This window comes from Canis lupus, chromosome 19, assembly GCF_048164855.1.
Source record: "Canis lupus baileyi chromosome 19, mCanLup2.hap1, whole genome shotgun sequence".
NCBI classification, from domain to species: domain Eukaryota; kingdom Metazoa; phylum Chordata; class Mammalia; order Carnivora; family Canidae; genus Canis; species Canis lupus.
The window spans coordinates 46,096,575-46,115,443 of record NC_132856.1 but is presented as its reverse complement, the minus strand read 5'-3'; the positions used below and the strand labels follow the sequence as shown (position 1 = coordinate 46,115,443).

Genomic DNA, 18,869 nt, shown 5'->3' with positions numbered 1-18,869 from the left:
AGTAAGTGCAGGATGTGAGACAGGAGGGGTATGAACGGCCAGGTACCATTAAGCTAGAAACAGATGTGGCTACTGTTGGGAGTCTCCAGTAGCAACCATAATAACCCAACTTCCTATCACCACCTATGTATGTACTCACACATGTTGTTCCCACTGCTCACAAGTGTTCCCTTAGCTCTTTGAAAAACTCCTCCTCCAGATTTGTCTCAGGATGGACTCCTTAGGGACCCAGGCTGAGTCCCATTCCCCAGTAGACACTGTGTAGAGTTCCCTCATCTTTTAAGCACTTAGAAATTTAATTGTTATTAAAGGCATCTTCCTAGATCCAAGAGTGTGTGCTTTTGCCCATCAATAGGGGGCGCTGGTAAGCGTTCAAGGAAATAAAGAGCTACGCTGTCAAATCTAAAGGTAACTCAAGACTCAGTCCTAACAAAAGTCCTCCATGGCCCCAAACAGACCCTGGGTCGCACCCCATTTTCTTGAGTGAATGCACCAGCCCCACCTGCCCTCACTGCTCTTAGTGCCACCTTGAAATTCATCCTCTCCCGGCGGCCAGAAACTTTTCAGATAACTGACTCCTAGTGTTAGGTGGCTCCCAAGTGTCTCACACGTCCCACCCTTGCGCCTCCTCCTACCTTCTGTGTCCTGACCCCTGAGCCCTGGACCCTCTGATCCTTTACTTAATTCCTTGGTTTTAGCACAAATAGTCTCCTCTACTGTAGTCAGGAAGCATCCCCCAAGAGGCCGCTGTGTGCCATCAGTTTTTGGCAACCCACAAACATAGGGTGGAAATACCCAGAAAGATGTAGCCGCCCCCTCACGTGACTTGGAAGACGGGTCCTACACCCGGAAGCGGGATGGCGACACTTGCCCACAGGCGCCGCGGCTTCGTTCGCCAGCACCCAATATGGCGGCAGGGCGGGGCCGGGGTGGGCGCGGCGCGGATTGTGACGCAAGCGCGCAGCGTGCTGAGTGCGCAGGCGCTCTCAGCGGCAAATCGGCGGTTTCCGGTTCCGCCGCCCTCTTTCTCTTCAACGAGGTGGGCGAGCGGTTTGGTGGCGGCGGCCTTGCGAGTTCGCTCCAGGTCTGGATAGGGCGGGAGGCTGTGGGGGGTCGCAGGCGTCGAAATAGTGGAGGGGTCGGCCTGGAACCCGTCCGCGCGGGCAAGGTTCCGCAGGGCGGCCGGGTCAGCTGAGTTGGGCGCGTGAGGCCGTGGTTCTCAGCCTGGACTGAATCCCGGTATGCGAACGAGCCTTTGAGAGACGGGGCCTGTGTGCTCTGCTAGCCCAAGCTACCCCACGAGGCTTGAGGGCGTGGATGGTCTTCTTGGGCAAACTCCTTAATGGAGGAGGGGTATGAAGCCTATAGTTTTTTTTTCGGGCCATGTAGTGCGTCAGTTCTCTTAGAATTATTAAGTTCTCTTTCTCCTACCACAAGGTTATTTTCTACCTGATATGTTTTAATACGTCTATAAGGAGAGGGTGGTAGCGTTCACCTTATACTTTTTTTTTTTTTTTTTTGGACGATGAAATTATGTGTAAACAAGTGCCAGGCACGTGGTTGGCAGATACCGTTTATGGGTTGGGGCAAAGGCAGGAAGCGTGGTTTGGCGAGTTTGGGTATAAATTGGGAGAGAAGCCAGGGTGTTGGGTGTCTGAGCTTGGAGTTGGAGAGAACTGCAAGGGAGGAAAGTGTGTTGGAGGAGTGGCTACTGAAATGGGATTTCCACTCAGGTAGCAGGAAGGGCTGCTTGTGGAGCAAATGTGGCTTACAGAAGGAGAGGGAGGCTGGGATCTCCAGACCACACTTGAAAATTTTGTCTGGCAAGACAGTGCACCAGCCATGTACTTTTCATTCCATCATCAAAGTTGACAGTCTCATTTGCTGGATCCAAAGAGCATAACCACAGTCCTTGTTCCCATGAAACACCCTTTGCCGTAATGGTCCAGGGGTAAGGTAAAGGAAGCATGATCTTGTTTATAAGACAGGTTTGGGCTGCAGGCTTAGAGAGGTGGAAGGAGACGGGCACTGGGGTGCGCCTGTAATTGTGGTTGATGCTGGCACAGGGCTGGCAGGGTCAAGGCTTGCCAGCCCCTGAGCTCAAACTGCTTGCACCTGCATTTCTCACACCTCCATTCTACTTCCTACCTTCCAGCAGACGCAGAGATGCAGATCTTTGTGAAGACCCTGACGGGCAAAACTATCACCCTTGAGGTCGAGCCCAGTGACACCATTGAAAATGTCAAAGCCAAAATCCAAGACAAGGAGGGTGAGTTAGGCTGAGTCCAGAGGCTCTGTCCTCTCCAGCTCAGAGGAGCCACTGTCATGTGCAGGATGGGTACTGAACTTGTATAGACCTCAGCCTTGGCAAGTATTTCCCCTGTGTGATCTCCGGAACAAGGGAGCTTGTTCTCTTTATCTTAGCTCCCCTTTTGACAGATTGGAGGTAATGCTAGAGCACCCCTGCGGGGAGAGGGGAAGCTGCCAGTAATATACTCACCAGAGCCTCCATAACAGAGCTTTCTTCTTCCCAGGCATCCCGCCTGACCAGCAGCGTCTGATTTTTGCGGGCAAACAGCTAGAAGATGGCCGAACTCTGTCAGACTACAATATCCAGAAAGGTACTGGGGGTAGGGTGGTTGGACAAGACCCCTTGAGTCCTAGGACCAAGGATGAAGTTTTGATGGCCTCGCTGCAAATGAGGGGTGGGGTGGGCTGTCTTAAGGTGAGGGTCAGATGGGGCCAATGAATTTTGCTTGTGTAAAGTTTTTGTTGGGGGGAAACATCCTATGGTCTCTAGGTTTCCAAGTGGCAGTGGTTTCTCATCTCTTGTTGACCTTTTTTTGTTGTTCAAAAGTGTGATAAAACAGGACATCTGGCTGGCTCAGTTTTTTTTTTTTTTTTTTATGCATGAGAGACAGAGAGAGGCAGAGACACAGGCAGAGGGAGAAGCAGGCTCCATGCAGGGAACCTGATGTGGAACTCGATCCCGGGTCTCCAGGATCATGCCCTGGGCTAAAGGCGGCGCTAAACTGCTGCACCACTGGGGCTGCCCTCAAATCTTTTTTAAAGAAGATTTTATTGTTAGCAATAATCACATGCTCTACTGACTAAGCCAGTCAGACACTCCTTGATGTCACTTTTTGCAGCAACTAAATTTATTTTGCTCAGCAAAGTAATAGATCAACTTTGCATACCTTAGAAATTGCCTTGTCAGGAAACCCCTGTGCACACTATGTTTGGCATATATTAGCTTCAGACTTCCCAAGGGCTAGTAGGAAGTGAGATGGAGGTTCTGTGATGTGGTCTGGGCTGTTGTGTCCATCTTTGTGTAGAATACCCCATCACGTTTGAGAAGCTCTGGTCTGGAGAATCCTGCTCTGAGCCTGAGGCGCTGGGGCCAGGTTCAGTCACTGTCTCTCTTTGACCCTCCTATAGAGTCCACCTTGCACTTGGTGCTTCGCCTGCGAGGTGGCATCATTGAGCCTTCACTCCGCCAGCTGGCCCAGAAATACAACTGCGACAAGATGATCTGCCGCAAGTGTGTACTCTCAGATAGGGGTGGGTGGCTGGCCCTGGTGGGAGGGCTTGGGGTTGGGGTTTGCCCTCACTTGTCTCTCTCGTCTTTGTGAAGGTGTTATGCTCGCCTGCACCCCCGTGCTGTCAACTGCCGCAAGAAGAAGTGCGGCCACACCAACAACCTGCGCCCCAAAAAGAAGGTCAAATAAGGCCCCTCCACCAGCTCTTCCTTTGCCCGCAGGGCGGCCTCCTGCCCGAGCCTCAATAGGTCCTGGGGCCTCAATAAAGTTTCCCTTTCATTGACTGGAGCAGTAACTGGTGTCTGTGTGGCTGGTCTGTCCAACGAGGAGCTGGTTGCATTGTGGGTGTCTCCCTTGGGAACTCCCTGTTACTTGATTTTGTATAGCCCTCAAGAGTCCTGTGTCCTTTGGGCTCTGGTTGTCTCATCTATAAAGTGCTATGGTCCCAGCCCTCTGCCACATATCCATCTATAAATGGGAATAAAGAACCCCCAGCCCAGGCTCCTATGACTGCAGATCAGCCATGTCACTGGCTGGGCCCTCCATGACTTTCATTCCTATGCCATGGAGGACTGGGTGGGCAGGCAAACATTCCAGCTGGGGTAAAACCTCTGTTCTTGGCTGACCAGGAAGATCTCCTGGGCCCCACCCAAGACCTAGGACATGAGCCTTGGAGGGGTGGACCTTTTGTGTTCATAAAACTAGAGCTGATGCACCTGACAGTTGTGAGCTTTGTCACGCCCTGGGCTTTTATTTGTCTCAAGGTGATTTGGACTTGGTGTCATGATAACCCAGGCCTGGACAACAATACTGTAGTACCATTGAGACTTGGAGTGCCTGCTAAAGGCTGGTCTCAGTTTTTCCACGAGTCGTCTCCCTGTCGACAGTTCCATGCTCCATGGGGTATAGACCACCAACATCTTTCTGGTCTTTTCCCACATTTATTCCTGGAGAAAAGCTTCTCAAAGCTCAAACTACCTAATCTATCCCCAGCAGAAAGCCTGAGGCCTGCTTTGCACTTAAAATGACCCCGTTGGCCTTGTCCCTACCCTAGATTCTCAGCCTTTACACAGGTCCTTTTCAGGTCATTTCTGAGGAGAGCACACAGTACCTGCCATATTTGTTAAATAGTCTGTTGGATTCCTGCCTTTTGGGCTCTCCAGTATTGGAACCTCTGTTCAAATCCTGTCATAGCTATTACCTTAGATGACAAAATTACCTCTCAGGTTTTCTTTTTTATATTTTTAAAAAGGCTATTTATTCATGAGAGACAGGCAAAGACATAAGTGGAGGGAAAAGCAGGTTCCCCATGGGGAACCCAATGTAGGACTCCTAGGACCCAGGGATCACGACCTGGGCCAAAGGCAGACAATCACTGGGCCACACGGGGTCCCTGTTTTATTTGGGTGGGCACAGGATGTGGGGTTGAAATGAAGTTGATGTTGGGATAAATGTATACAGATTAGGGACAGCCCTGTTGTATACAGAGCCTTACATTCAAGGACAAGCACGATAAGAAAAAAAAAAAAGCCCTCAACGGGAACAAGCAGGGGAATGGGTGGAGCATGTCCGGCCTAAGACTTCACTGTCTTAACTCCTTATTTTTCGAGATCTTCAGGTTTCCTTTTTGGGGACCACAGGCTGGGGTGGGGGGACCTCCGGGCCTGCAGGGGGCGCCTGGCGCAGTGGAACACCTTAGTCCTGGGCGAGGCCGGGGCTGCTCAGTCATGATCACTTCCAAGGCCGTGGAGGACTCCGCTGTCCCCTCGGTACCCGGTACTGCCGGAGCTGCCGGTGTCCCGGAGCGCGAGGAGCCGGCGTGGCCCTGGGTGAGCCCGGGCTCCAGCAGGAACAGGTGCGGGGTGGGCGGTGCAGACTTGGGGGCTCCGGCTTCATGCCCCAGCCATGCCCCCCGCTCCGTAGAAAGATGCCCCGATCCGGGCGCTGGTGCAGCGCATCCACCAGTTGCAGGCTGAGCGCGCACAGGCCTTCCGCCGGCTGGAGGAGTAAGTGCGGGCGCAGGGGTGGGCGGGGGTCGCAGAGTTCAGCCCCCCGCGGGCTCCGGGGATGGGCACGCCTGGGGTCGGAGCTGGGTCCCCGTGCGGCTGCGTTGTCAGAGGTGGGGCGGCATTCGCTGGGGGACCAGATCCTTGCTTTTCCCCTCTGGGACCCAGGGCGCGGCCCCACTGCCGGATGGGCCACTCCGCGTGGCGTCTCTCCCTTCCCCAAGGGCAGGAGTGGGCCCATCTCCGGTTACCCTGCGGGAGTCAGAAAGCGTCCTCCACACTCTGGGGTCCAGAGACACTTCCTGGGGGCCTTCAGGTGGTCAGTGCGGGTGCAGGGCTTGAGAGCCTGGGGGGCGTAGCCTCAGGACCCCCACCTGCCGCAGAGGCCACCTCCAGTACCTGCGAAGCGGCCCGCCTCACGACTTCCCGCGCTACCGGAGCACGGTGCACGAGGTGACCCAGGCCTTCGCCGCCGCCTCGCGGGAGGTGCTGGCGGTGGAGGCCGAGCTGGCCGGGCCCAGAGGACAGCCGCTGCTTGCGAGCCACGTGCGCAGCCTGCAACAGCTGGAGCAGACGCGCCTGGCCACGGTGAGGCCCCACCCCAGCCCCTGTAACCCTACACAGTGCCTGATCTGTCGGGGCCCACTGTGTGCCTCATGGGGCAGGAGCCAGAATCCAGCCCTCCAGCGCCCCAGACACCACTTCCTCCTGCCCCACCTCAAAACTCCACTAAGGTTTCACTTAGGATTCTCGTGCCCTGACCCCTCCTGTCCATCTCCAGGTCATTCAGATTTTGTTTGGTCCCAGGATACACCGAGTTCACTTCAGCCCCTCCTGCAGCCCCAGCCCTCTGCCCAGAGTCCGCCCCCACTACGCTCCTACCCCTTTGGCTCCTCCCATTGCCTCACGCCGGGGCCTCCAGCCCCCTGCAGATTGGAGAGTGTGAATTTCCACGGTATCCCCCCTCCTGAGTAACCCTATATCCCAGCCTAGGTTCTGGGCCCACTCCTCCCCCGGGGTTCCAAGGCCCCGCCTACTCTGGCCCGACAGCCAATGCTGGACGAGACACGCTATTCCCAGACCAAGCCCACGCGAAGCCCCGCCCACATCGCACTCTAAACTGGGATTTCCGGGCCACGGTGTTTTAGGAGACCCCAATCCCAGTCTAGGTGTTTGGCCGACTTCCACCCTGGGATTATAACAACGCCCTGCCGCATCCTTGGGACTATGAGGCCCAGGCCTGCTCCACTCCCGTCACCAATTCCTGGCTGAGCCTTCTCCGCCCTTCCCATACCCCGCCTTCATGTGGCCACACCCACGTTTCCCCGCCCACTAACTCTAGGGCCCGCCCACTCAGTCGTCCTCCGGAGCCCCTACCGTGCAAAGCACCGCCCCTTGAGATTCCCAGTCCTGGCTGCCTTTCTGGGTGCTTCAGTGTCTGCGTGGGAGGGCAGAGGAGGGACTCTGCCAGCTGTGACATCTTCCCTCTTACCCATACCAGGTGGCCCTCCTGCAGCTGATGGGGGCACCAGAGCTGACTGAGCAGGAGAACACCCTGGAGATGCACCAGCTGAAGATGAAGTGAGCACTCCCTCCCAGTGGGTTGGTGGTGTTAGATTTGCGCAGCAACACCTCCAGGCACCCATCCCCAGCCAGGAGTGCCCCGGGGTTGGCTTGGTCATCCGGGGTTGACCCTCTGAACGTGCACACAATCCTTAGGGTATGCACACTGGAGTCCTTACCTGGTGGCTCCCAGACATAGAGCACACATTACCCCAGTGCAACACCCTGCAATTTCACACCAGACTCCCTGTGCATTTCTGGGACACAGTTGGGCACCTTCACACATGCCAATCCCACTGACTTAGAGCTGGGACATGGTTGCCCAGGTCCACCAGACACAGACCTGCACGTTCCTTCCTCCAGCACCCATCCTCCCCCTGGCACACAGGATTGCACTCCCATTCAGTATCTGCTATGTAACACAGCACAACCTTCGGATGGCACCCACCCAAGATGCCTTTTTCTCTCTGCCCACTCTCATCCGCAGACCACCCCTCCTCCCAGGCATCCAAATTGTCCTCTTGGCCACTGGTGCTGCCTGGAACTTTGGCGGCAGGCAGGAGGGCCTGGGGCTTGCCGCAGCCCCCTAGGAGCTGTGCAGTGGTGGCTAATTCGCCCCATCTGGGTTTTATTTATAGTTCCCATCCACTCTTGTAGGGTAATTAAAACCATGGAAGCGATCAGCGAGGTTCTTCAGGACCTTAGGTTTGATGCAGAATCTGCCGAGTGATGGTGGCTTCCCAGAGACATGCCATGGGATATGGGAAATGGGGTGAATGGCACCCAGCCCACCCCTGGACCGTCAGATGGCTGGGGTCACGCTCCACCAGGTTGCTGACCGCCCTTGAATTTGCTGTGACTCCAACAATAAAGGACCCTTCATTTGCAGCTGCTCCACTGTCTCTGTCCTAGGGTGCTGGGATTGGGCGTCCCTGGGAAAGAGGCCCCACAACGCCAGGGATGGTAGGTGCAAGACCCCCCACTCCCTGATGGTAGAACTGGTGTTTTGAATCACAACCTCCAGTGAGTTTAAAACCAGATATTTCATATTTTGGAGAGTCTGAAATTCTGGGATGCAAAGGTTCCAATCCCATAGGGTCATTAAACCCCTAAACCCCACAGCCCCTACCCTGGGCCAATCCAGCCCCAAACATCTTCACAATCAGGGCACCTAAATAGCTTGTTTATTTAAAAAGACTCTGTAGGGGTCCTGGATGGGGGGGGGGGGAGTAATGACCCCTCTTCACCCCCAGCCCTGGCAGGGGTTCTGGGCAGCTTAGCCAACTCTCACACACACCCCCATTGGAGTTGCACCCAAGGATGGCCTCACATGGAGGCCAGAGATGTTGTTACCCTCAGAATACCCACCCCAGCTCCTCCAAGCCAAGGGTGCTTGGGTGCCCTGAGGTGAGGGTACAGAGTTAGCCCCCAGTCTGGGTGCAGCCCCCAGGTCTCCACGCAGCAGGGAGGGTGGCCCCAGTCCCTAGAGCTTATCTGGCAGGACCTGCAGGTAGAGGGGAAGCCAACCTAAGCAGGGAGCCTGGGAGGGGCCAGTACCACAGAGCAATTGAGGAAGCCCCAGTTCAGGTCCTGGCTCTGCCATTTTCAGCTTGGTGACCTTTGGTACTGCCCCTCTCAGGGCCTTGGTTTCCCCATTTGAGAAATAAGAATATCTGTTTGTCCCATGGGGCGTACTGTGGCATAGGGTGAGCATGCAATCAGTGCTCATACATGCTAACTGGGGTGTGTTCATTCCTGAGGATGACATTCCACTTTGGACATCATGGGGGGTCAGATGCTTTTACTAGACTAAAGTCCGAGGGACCAGGCAATCACTGGGTGTTAGGTAAATGCTGATAAATAAGAGATGGAGAAAGGGATTCCATCTCAGCAACTCTAAGGCTGAGGGTGGGGGGCCCACGGCCCGTGGCCACCAGGAGGGGCCCTTGTCTCCCTCCCTGCCCACCCACCAAGCTGGGGTGGGCTCCCCTTACCTCTCGTCGTGCCCCGTCTGCCCGAGGGCAGGATCCCCTCGTCCTGTGCTTGGAAGGAAGGAGGCGGTGTCTGGGGGCTGCGGTCCTGCCCCCGCCCCAGTCCGCCTCCCTCCCTGCCGCTACCACTCCATCCCTCGCCCCGCGGGTCCCTCCTTCCTACCTGGTTGCGGGTTTTGTGGGTCTTCTGCATCCAGGCTCGCCACTGGTCGTAGAGGCGGAAGCTCAGGTTCGAGCAGTACGCGTGCTTCTTGAGCCAGCCCAGGAACTGCTTGAGCTCGCGCCGCACCGGCCCCGAGCTCGGCTCGCCGCCCCGCGGCTCGCACGCCCCGCCGCCCGGGCCCGGGCGCTCTGGTGGGGGGGAGCGGCGGTGTCACGGCGCGCCCGGCAGAGGGCGCGCGAGGGCAGGAGAGGGAGGCTCCGCCGCTCGGCGGGACTCTGTTCCCCTGGGGCACCTCCCTCCCGGCGTCTCTGGGATCGGGTCCTCTCCCCCGCCCGGCCCAGCTGCCCAGCTGAGCCCCCGAAGAGGTGGGAGGCGGGGAAGGAGGGGGTCCTCCCCCATGGCTCCTCCAGGAACCTGATTCCCGCGGCCTGAGCCAGGTGTGAGCGAAAGGGAGGGGAAGAAGGACAGGAGCCAGGGCCAGAGGGATGCGACCCAGACACAGAGCAAGGGACGGGGAAAGAGAGAGCGCGCCACTAGTGAGAGAGAGTCGGAGAGACAGAGAGAGATGGAAAGACGGAGACAAGGAGAGGGGGAGACGTGGGGAGGGCCCAAGAAATGGGGGACGGCCAAGGAAATGCAGAGGGACAGGAAAGGGCGCCATCAAGAGAGGGCTGAAGCCGGCAGAGACAGAGGCCATGGGTATGGAGGGACATAGAAACCAAAAAAGGCAAAAACACAGGGAGATAAAAGGGAAGAGAGTGACAGAGGGATGAAGGGAGACAGAGGAGACCCCCCCCCGGGGGGGCAGGGGCCTGGCCTGAGAGCCGGAGCCAGTGGGATGGGGAGTGGGCTGGGAGGGCCAGGTGGGAGGCCGGCCTGTCGGTCCAGCTGTCGGCCGCAGCCAGCCCCTAGCAGGCCGGCAGATAAGGACATCGGCCTCACGTCATAAATAACGCCGGGAACCCGCTGACAGGCCCTGGCACGGCCACGGCCCCCACCGCCCCTGCTGGCCTCCCCCGGCCTCCCCAGCCTCTCCAGCGGACGCAGCCGCCTGCTGGCTCCCGTGCAAGAATCGCAGGTGCTGGGCACGAGCAGGGGCCAAGGCGCAGGCCCCTCCCGGCCGTGCTAGATCCCGCCCACCTCCAGAACCTGGAGGGGCCCAGGATGGGGGCTGGGGAACTGGCTGGAGCCTGGCTCTGCCCTTGTCTGGCTTTGAGACCCCTTCTGCGCCTCAGTTTCCCCGTCATCCCACGAGCATGGGCCCGGACTTCAAAGAAACAATTCGAATCCCTGTGTGACCTTAGCGGGCGGCTGAACATCCTAGGGCCTGTATCTTCACTGAGAAAAGGAGGTTCCTTTGAGGTGAAGCCATGGGGGAGCAGGAGATAGGAGCCTTAGTAACCACCTGCAAACACTTAGAGGGCACCCACAGTGAGTGCACTTTCTTGGGCTATCTCATTGAACCCTAATAACAGCCCGAGGTTGGTATGATTATTGTACCCACTTTCCAGATGGAAAAGCTGAGGTCAGATGTTTAACATATTTCATGCCATCTCATAATGGAGAGGATGGAGGATCATGGGCTTAGAGAAACCCCAGCTGGCAAGGGAAGTCAGACCCAGGCTCCTGATGGTCCCCTCCCCCTACCTTGATCAGGAGGGGAACTCAAGGCCCATCCTAAGAAACGTTGGCAGCCGATCAGCCTCAGAAGCAGAGCAGAGGTCTCAAACTCACTTGCTTTAGGGGCTAAGGAGCGGGTACAGGCGGCCAAAATGGGCTAGGTGGGGATGGGGCAACTCAAGAGTGAGGGTGGTGAGTGATGGGGGCTGGTGGGGACTGTGTCCTGTTAAAGTTCCTTGTTTGAAGATTCTATGTTTAAGGACTCTACACCCAACGTAGGGCTCTAACTCACAACACGGAGATCAAGAGTTGCACGCTCTTCTGACTGAGCCAGCCAGGTGCCCCAACATTTCCTAGACGATCAATTTTTCTAGGAAACCTAGGATAGTTGTGTGAAGACTTCCTGTTTTTAAATGTCTGCAAGGAGGTCAGACTTTTTTTTTTTTTTCAAATGACAGGTCAAAGAAAATGGATCCAAGGGCCACATTTGGCCCCTAAGGGCCACCAATTTGACACCTCCGCTCTCTTGGAGGAACCAAAGAAATGAAGGCTTTGGCTGCTTTGGGACTGGTGTCCTGACCACCCAGGCCTGTGGGGTGCTCACCACTGCGAGGGGTGGAGGCAGCCGTGGGGTGGCTCCACTCGCTCCAGATCCCCGCCTTCTTGGAGCCGTAGATGCCAAAGGGATTGCAACGCACTTGCACGAAGTAGACTGTGCCTGGCTTCAGGCCGGCCAGACGGCACGAGGTCTGGTTGCTTACATCGTCCACCACCTGGTGGCAATGGCAGAGTCAGAGACGGGGCAGGGGCGGGGGGGAGGGAGGCTCGGGGTGGGATGGGGTAGGGGGTGGGGGTGTCAGGCACCTTCCAATCCACGCTGTCCTCCACTCGGTAGCGGATTTGGTACTTGGCTTGGAAGAGGAAGTCCTTGAGGGCCGGTGGGGAAACCCAGCGCACACTTAGCTGGTCCTCCAGGCCCCCGACTCGGCTCACATGCACATCAGGTGGGGGGTCGGTGGTCACTGAGAGATGGGCGGATGGATGGGGCAGGGCAGGACTTAATCACTCAGCTGTCCTTGGACCCAGGCGGGGGGAGGGGGGGGCGGCTCGGTTAAAATCTCAGAGCACATGGCTTAGGGGGCACCTGCCTCGCTTCTGCCCTCTTCCCACTTCCCCCTTCAGGACGGGTGGATTACATTAGATAATATTTGGGAAACACTCAGCACCTAGAAGCATTCAATTAACGTTAGCTGTTATCACCATTATTATCTGTGACAGGAGAAACATAATCCTATCTTCAGGGAGCTATGTAAAAGCAGACACGGCCTGGTTGATGACATTGTTATTATTATGCCCAGGAGGCCAGGGGGCCAGCAGGCTGCCAGACCCCTGGGAAGCTCCTCCTGACCCCCCACTGCCCACCTGCACCTCCAGTTCTTTCCTACTTTACAAAGGTTTTCAATATGACAGCCTTGGTGGTGCAGAAGGAAAACTGAGGCTCAGAACCAGCCCACTGCAGCTTCAGCACTGGAGGAAGCAGAGCAGGAAGCAGACTGGGGTGGGGGGTGGCTACAGGCCTTCTGGGGGATCCTTCTGGGAGCCCATGGGCAGCACGGAGGTCTGGCCTCTCCCCCTGAGGCCTTAGTAAGGGTCTGAAAGGGTTAAGGCACAGGCCTGCTTGGGGCTGAGAAACACCCTAATTAGATTAGGCCCAATTCTGCTCGCAGATCATCCGTTTCCTGCCTCCCGCCTGCGCACCCCCCCCATCTCCAGGCTGAGGCTTCCTGGGGCGCCTCCCGACCTGGGCGCCCCCTCCCAGCTCCCCCGGGGCCCCCTCCTGCACACCTGGGCTGCTGAGGGGGAGGCAGCCAGGCCAGGTGTTCTCCACAGAGTGGGGGTATCCTGGCTGCTTTAGGGGACTGGGGACCTATGGGTGGATGCCTAGTTCCTCCCAGCCCCAATGAGCTGGAGCTGCAGCCGGGAGCTGAGCTAAGAGAGGGGGCGCAGGATCCCTCGTGGGCCTAGTAGCTGGTGGGGGCGCTCACCCACATCCAGGATGTCCAGCGTGAGCACATCAGAGCGGGCCGAGCCCAGCCGGTTGGTGGCCTCCACCCAGATCTCATAGGGTGTAAAGAGAGCCAGGTCCTTGGGGATGTGGCAGGAATGAGGTCCTACAGTGTGGTACTCCTCGCATGTGTTGTCCTGCCCGTACCACCTGCAGGGCAGGAGGGGGTGTAAGGACACACGAAGGTCTCTTCAGGCTCCCAGACCTCCCCATGGCATCCCCGGAGCGCAGACAGGACACCAGGCTCAGAGAGGGTGGGCTTTGCCAAGGCCTCACAGCCAGGCTGGCATACACGTCACCCAAGGGCCACCACCAACCTCAGCTTGTACTTGAGGGAGTAGTTGGTGTGGAGGAAGGTTTCCCCATGGGCCCCCGGCGTCCAGCGGCATGTCAGGTCCTTCATGTTCTTGGACCAGCAACTGATGTTGAAAGGTTTCTCTGGGGGCACTGGGGAAGGGGGGGTGCAGGGGGCTGAGGGTCTGGATCAGCCCTGGGCAGATGGAGAAGTTGCTAGCCACCAGCTAAGCCCCCACCTTCGAGTGGAAGGAGGGTGAACAGAGCGGATGTTGGCATGACAGCCTGCCTGGAATCTCTTGGGGATGGGGTGGCGGTTCCAGGCTCTCATTTCCACCCCAGAGGTCCCTACCTCTCAACCTGTGCCAGCACGCCCACTGTTCAGTCCTGGGCCAGAGGGCCCATGATTCATTCCCCTCTCCAGAGGGAGATGCTGCTCCCAAGAGTTACCCCGCTTATCCTGGGGGCCCACTTACAGCCAACATAGAGGCAGGAGCCAGCCAGGATGCTGCCGTCGCGAGCGTGGCACACCAGGTTGTCGCCTGACTGCTGCCTGGATCCGTTGAGGTTAGCCAGGGCAAGGGCCAGGGTGGACGCATTGAGCACGCGGGAGAGCTCAGGGGCTAGGCGGCGCCCATTGAGGGTCCAGTAGAGGCCCTCAGCCGTGGTGCCTGGCGGGTCCCCATGCACTGAGCACGTGGCCTGCAGGGAGGAGCCGATGAGGAGCGTGGGGTCCTGGGGGCTGATGACAGCTGTGTCTGGGGTCAGAGAGGAGTGCCTGTCAGGCCTGAGATGGAGTGGCCCTGAGCCCCGCCTCCTCCGCACCAGGCCAGGACCTCCAGGTCTCCTGGCAGTCCTCCAAAGGAGCTGTTTTTTTATTGTCTCCCATTCTACAGATAAGGAAATTGAGGTTCACTTAGGCCAAGTGACCAGCAAAGGTTGGTTGGCAAAACCAAGATTCAGCCCCAGGACTGCGATTCCACAACTTAGGTCTTTCCAAGCTGCTCGTTCGAGGACTTGCTAGGGCTCTAGGGGTGGGCACAAAAGTCAGTCATAAATGCCCACTCAGATTCAAGCACATCTTGCTTTGCATATAGTTCCAACCACTATTACATTCTGGGTTTTTTTTCTTTTTAAATTTCATTTTATTTTTGCTAATTAGAAATATAAGATTGATAACGCTAGAGCCTCACACATTGTAAGTGGGTCCTGGTGGAGGAGATGCTTCCTAAAAGGGGTGCCCTGACTCTTACTAGAATCCTGCTTCTTTTATGAATGAAAAACCTGAGGCCTGAGAAATCACCTCTTGCCCAAAGTCACCGGATGAGAAAAGGGCACCTAATTTAAAGTCAGATTTTGTCAATCTTCAGAGTTCTGCTCTGTGCTGTTGCTGGCACTGAAGGGGCAAACTCTTGGTACCCAACCCCCATTTGAGGGACTTGGTATCATTGTTCTTTCCTTCAATTCATTTTTCCTAATCTGCAAAATGGGAACAAGAAAGCTCATGATCCCTAGGGCTACTGTGAAGATCAGATGGAAAGTGAACTTCCTAAACAGGATTGTGTGTGAACTGAGCTAGGCATGAGGGTCTCAGGGATGCCGAGCTTCCCCTTCTGGAGGTTAGAACCTAAGAGGAATCTGTTTTTATCCAAGATGTCAAGGTCCAGATAAGGGACAAGGGTTGCACAGTCTGAGACCCTGATACCCCTCACTGAGCCTCAGTCTCCCCATCTGGGAAGTGGGCACCATGGTATCAATCACATGTTTGAGAGGAGTGAAAATACTGTCTTTAAGGACAACCCTATGGGACTTTTAAGCCAGGCTGACCTGGGTTCAAATGCCCCCAGCAAACTGTGGAAGCTTGTCCATTCACTTTATTTCTTTGAGCATGTGGGAAGGGGCCTCTCCCTGCACCACAAGCAGTTGCGAGGAATCATTCACTCATTTGTTCATTCATTAATTCGTGCATCATGGAGCACCCACAGTTTGCCAGGAGCTGGGCACACAATGGTGACCAAGGTACTCAAAATTCCTCCCCCTTGTGGGCCTTGAATCCAATGGAGCAAGAGGAAAAAGAACAAATATCTAAGAATAAATAAGGGAGAAATGAAGCACATGGTAGCGGTGGCAGCTCAATGGCCCAGGAGGCCTACCTATCTGGGGAGGCATTTGAGTTGAGAACTGAATAAAGTGAAAGAAGTAACCACGAAAATGTCTAGGAAAGAGTGACCAGACAGTGGGAGCAGCAAGTGCAAAGGTCCTGGGGCAGGAGTGGTGGGGAATGAGGTCTGGGAGGTCAGCAGTGCCAGACCTGCTGGGAGGGGCTATTCCAGAGTTCAGCACAGGGAGAATTTACATTTTAAAAGGATCCCCAGGCAGCTGTAAAAAGGGACTGCAGGAGTGGGGGGTAAAGGGGCAGCAGGGGAGGGAGGAGGTAACCCAGTTTCCCTGAGATGGCAGCCAAGGACGGGGTGATCCTGGCCCCTTGGGAGACACTCTGAATGCCTGTGGCTGCCCTGTGCGGGCCCTCACTGCCCCCAGATGGGCGAGGTGGGGTGCACACGGTTCTCCCTGCCGGCTCTGACAATTTTCCGGGGCAAACTTGGCTTGAGGGCCATTTCTTACTGGAGCCTGGGATCACAGTTGCGTTTGGGGCTTGGCCCAGGGCTCGCTGGAGGTCTCAGCGTCCGTGCGAAGGAGCCGGCTGAGCGGGCCAGAGCCGAGGAGGCGGGGGCGGCCGGGGGCGGGGGCCAGGGGGCCGCCCCGGAGGTCCCAGGCAGCCAGCCGCCCGCTAATTCGGAATTCCTTCGGCATGAACTCGGGCGTGCCAGCGTCTCTGCCCCGGCCCACCCACCGCTTCCTGCCTGGGCCCCCCCAGCAGGGTGGGAAGTCACGGCCAGGCCTGCCTGGACCCCAGACCCATTCTCAACCCTTTGGGGGTAGGTCACGCCCCCTCCTGCTCCCCCCCCCCACCAGCGTGGTCTAGCCAGGAAGGGGCTCTCTGGGGGGTCTTGGCTGGGGGGCACTGCCCCTCTGCCACACCCGCCTGGCCTGGGCTGGCGTGGACTGCCTGCCAGCAGCTGCAGCTGCCCTCCTGGGGCTGGGCGGGGGACAGGGCGAGAGGGCAAGGCCAGGCAGGCCTGGACAGGCCAATTCCCCCCCTCCCACCCCCCACCAAGTTCCACCAGAAAAGGTCAGAGGGAGGACTTCTCCTGGGACATGGGTGCCAATCCCAGCTGGAGCACCTGAGCAACTGGTTTCCCCTCTGCCGATCTCAGTTTCCTCCTCCATAAAATGGGAGGAAAATGAGTTCTACCTGTTGGGGAGATGAATGAGATGAGATCATGATGTCCAGAGGGCCCAGCACACTGCAGCACCTAGGAACTATTAAGATTACAGCCCCTCCCAGCTCTGGGGTCCCAGCTGGCTCCCAACTCCCTTTAGGCCTCCCCAAACAATGGGCCGAGGCGCTAGGGACCTGGATGCATACATTCCAAGCCAGTGGAAGCAGCTGGGAACAGCCCACTAAAGTTGTGGGGGCCCTTGCCTGGTTTGGGGGGCCTCCTAGGAGGCTCCCCAAAGCAGATCCCTGAGCTAAGCTTTTGGACAGCCACCCCCACCCCCCTTGCTCCCTGCCTCCCTGCCTTTCACACAGAGCTGGGGCCTTTAAAAGTTTTTTCTTTCTCCCTTCCCAATCTGGAGCCACTGCCGTTATTAAAAAGGAACACCATGTGTTTTAAAAGGGAAAAGTGTGAGATTCTCTGCAAGCAAGGCAGGAGGGTGGCCTCTATCCCGGGGTCCCGACAGGGGTCCCCATCTCCTGTCCCGCTGGTACCTACAGACACTTTACGACCCACCGGTCTGCTGGTCAGGTGCTAAGACACACCGTAAGTAGAAACATATTGCTGAGGTGTGAGAATCTTTTATTTAATTTCTTCCCCCTTAAAGGAAAAAACACACGCACAACAATCCCCCCCAACCACCACCACCTTTGCCTGCTGCTCTATGGGCTGGGAAACAAAGCCAGCCACTCTTAGTGGCCTTTACAGGCACTGCTCACTGCCTAGCAGAGCTGCCAGGGACCCCAGGAGGGCCTGGGGCAGTCCCCCACCTGCCCAGGCGCCTTGGGCATGCTGGGCTTTCAGCAAGTGCCCCCAGGGGGTGCCCGGACCCTGTCCTTTCTGGAGGAGAACCACAGGAAACTTGCAAACATCTCTGTGCAGTATGGGATGGCCTGGGGAGCAATGTGTGCTGGCCCGCATCGACCTGCGCGCCTGGATGGGGTTGCGTAGAGCGATTGTGAACGTCTAGGGCAGGCAATGCCTGCGTGTATACCCCTGTGTTGCCTCCCCCTGCGGAATGTATGTGACCACGAATGTGTGTGTGTCAGGGATGGAATGTGTGTGCGCGTGCCCCGATGGTGTGCGAATGTGCATCTGGGATGCAGTGTGCGCTCATCTGAGGGTGAGGGTGACGGGCCACAAGCCAGTGTGTCTTTGTGTGTCTCTGGGTGTGTCCCAGAGAGGGTCTGGATGTAGAGACGGTGTCCTGGAAGGGGTGTGCTTCGGGTGGGGCGACAGAGAAGCCTCAGCCCGCGAGCTCCTGACAGGGCAGAGGTCTCGGCCTGCGGGGCCGTGGGTTCCCGGTTAGCCTCCCCGCCCCCCCCCCCCCCCAACCACCAAGGCTGGGCCCGCGGTGCCCGGACTCGCTGGCTCCTGCTCCCTCTCCCTCTCACCCACTCGCTCACAAAGATTTCTGTCGCTGGAGGCTCTCAGCCCCTGCAGCCTGGCCAGGAATGGTTCCGAGCCCGCCAGTGGCTAGGACTCCGCGGACCCCCGCGCTCGGGGTCCCGCCAAGGGAGGGCGGCGGCGCCGGCCCGCGGAGAGGCGCGTCCCCGGGGACCCCGGGCCGCGCGCCAGGCGGCCAGAGCGGCCCCCCTCCCGGCGCCCCGCCTTCCTCGCGGGGCTCATCCCTCCACTGGGGGGGGGGGGCCGCCCAGGACCAGCACCCAACGCGCCTACCGCGTGCGCCCCTGCCCGGGAGCGGTGCCCCTCGGTCTCTATGGCTCCGAGTCCGCGGGCGCTGTTGCGTGCACCCGCCGCGTCCCGGAGTTCAGAGAGTCCCAGGCCGCGGGGCCCTCGACCCTCGGGGAAGGGCCGGGTGTCCCCGGCCGGGCGGCCCAGGTAAGAAGGCCTAGGGCGCGGAAGCCGGACCCTCGGGCCGGGGGACTACCGCGCCGTGCGCCCTGCAGGTGAGGGCGCCCCGAGGGCCGCGCTGGGGGCGCCTTCCTTTGTTCCCGGGCCGTCCAGGTGGCGCCCGCGCCCCCTCCCCCCGCAGCTGCCCCCGGGGCGCACGCTCTCGGCCCAGGCGGGAAGAAGGGAACAGGACGCCGGGTACTCACGGGCTCCTGATCCGGCTCTCGGCGCCCCGAGGACGCAGAGTAGCAGTAGGGGCAGCGGCGGCGGCGGCCGCCGCGCGGATTGGGCGGCGGGGCCCGGGCGGCCGGCGGGCATGGGGCCGGCGCTGCCGGGGGCGCGCGGCAGGAGGCGGCGGGCGGCGGCTGCGGCGGCTCCGGGCGCGGGGCTCGAGGCCGGCGCGGGAGGGCGCGGGCCGGGCAGCCCGCACGTC

The 18,869-nt window shown here is 58.2% G+C and overlaps 3 protein-coding genes across 12 annotated transcripts; 2 read left to right on the top strand and 1 right to left on the bottom strand.

The window, feature by feature from the left end:
* The first annotated feature begins 927 nt into the window (after window positions 1-927).
* On the top strand, window positions 928-3,834 carry UBA52 (ubiquitin A-52 residue ribosomal protein fusion product 1). 5 transcript variants are annotated; one of them, XM_072786689.1, is made up of 5 exons: window positions 928-1,084; window positions 2,159-2,269; window positions 2,535-2,621; window positions 3,439-3,541; window positions 3,635-3,834. In XM_072786689.1, exons 2-5 carry the CDS (start codon window positions 2,167-2,169, stop codon window positions 3,726-3,728), a joined length of 387 nt encoding a protein of 128 aa, XP_072642790.1. In that variant the 5' UTR covers window positions 928-1,084; window positions 2,159-2,166; the 3' UTR covers window positions 3,729-3,834. The 5 variants fall into 5 exon arrangements, with proteins under 5 accessions (XP_072642790.1, XP_072642791.1, XP_072642792.1 ...); XM_072786690.1 differs by having other exon boundaries at window positions 929-1,084; window positions 2,156-2,269; XM_072786691.1 differs by having other exon boundaries at window positions 972-1,039; window positions 2,156-2,269.
* Window positions 3,835-5,208: 1,374 nt separating this feature from the next.
* Window positions 5,209-7,996, top strand: REX1BD (required for excision 1-B domain containing). Of its 2 annotated transcripts, none has more exons than XM_072786687.1 (5): window positions 5,209-5,368; window positions 5,463-5,545; window positions 5,929-6,133; window positions 7,047-7,126; window positions 7,766-7,996. In XM_072786687.1, exons 1-5 carry the CDS (start codon window positions 5,267-5,269, stop codon window positions 7,836-7,838), a joined length of 543 nt encoding a protein of 180 aa, XP_072642788.1. In that variant the 5' UTR covers window positions 5,209-5,266; the 3' UTR covers window positions 7,839-7,996. The 2 variants fall into 2 exon arrangements, with proteins under 2 accessions (XP_072642788.1, XP_072642787.1); XM_072786686.1 differs by having other exon boundaries at window positions 5,905-6,133.
* On the bottom strand, window positions 5,659-18,759 carry CRLF1 (cytokine receptor like factor 1). Of its 5 annotated transcripts, none has more exons than XM_072786685.1 (9): window positions 18,643-18,759; window positions 13,718-13,999; window positions 13,265-13,394; window positions 12,928-13,097; window positions 11,747-11,904; window positions 11,487-11,655; window positions 9,263-9,450; window positions 9,103-9,145; window positions 5,659-5,797 (listed from the first exon to the last, which is right to left on the bottom strand). In XM_072786685.1, the coding sequence occupies exons 1-9, from the start codon at window positions 18,752-18,754 to the stop codon at window positions 5,793-5,795; spliced, it is 1,257 nt and encodes a 418-aa protein (XP_072642786.1). In that variant the 5' UTR covers window positions 18,755-18,759; the 3' UTR covers window positions 5,659-5,792. The 5 variants fall into 5 exon arrangements, with proteins under 5 accessions (XP_072642786.1, XP_072642784.1, XP_072642783.1 ...); XM_072786683.1 differs by lacking the exon at window positions 5,659-5,797 and adding an exon at window positions 7,717-8,612 and having other exon boundaries at window positions 9,103-9,150; XM_072786682.1 differs by lacking the exon at window positions 5,659-5,797 and adding an exon at window positions 7,717-8,040 and having other exon boundaries at window positions 9,103-9,150.
* Window positions 18,760-18,869: the final 110 nt, after the last annotated feature.

Coding starts and splice junctions, on each gene's coding strand:
- UBA52 (XM_072786689.1), top strand. CDS start 2,167: ATGCAGATCTTTGTGAAGACCCTGACGGGCAAAACTATCACCCTTGAG. Junction 2,270..2,534: donor CAAAATCCAAGACAAGGAGG/GTGAGTTAGGCT, acceptor TCTTCTTCCCAG/GCATCCCGCCTGACCAGCAG. Junction 2,622..3,438: donor AGACTACAATATCCAGAAAG/GTACTGGGGGTA, acceptor ACCCTCCTATAG/AGTCCACCTTGCACTTGGTG.
- REX1BD (XM_072786686.1), top strand. CDS start 5,267: ATGATCACTTCCAAGGCCGTGGAGGACTCCGCTGTCCCCTCGGTACCC. Junction 5,546..5,904: donor GCCTTCCGCCGGCTGGAGGA/GTAAGTGCGGGC, acceptor TGGGGGGCGTAG/CCTCAGGACCCCCACCTGCC. Junction 6,134..7,046: donor AGCAGACGCGCCTGGCCACG/GTGAGGCCCCAC, acceptor TACCCATACCAG/GTGGCCCTCCTGCAGCTGAT.
- CRLF1 (XM_072786681.1), bottom strand. CDS start 18,754: ATGCCCGCCGGCCGCCCGGGCCCCGCCGCCCAATCCGCGCGGCGGCCG. Junction 13,098..13,264: donor TCCCTCAAGTACAAGCTGAG/GTTGGTGGTGGC, acceptor CCTGCCCTGCAG/GTGGTACGGGCAGGACAACA. Junction 11,905..12,927: donor GCTGGACATCCTGGATGTGG/GTGAGCGCCCCC, acceptor CCCATCTCTCAG/TGACCACCGACCCCCCACCT.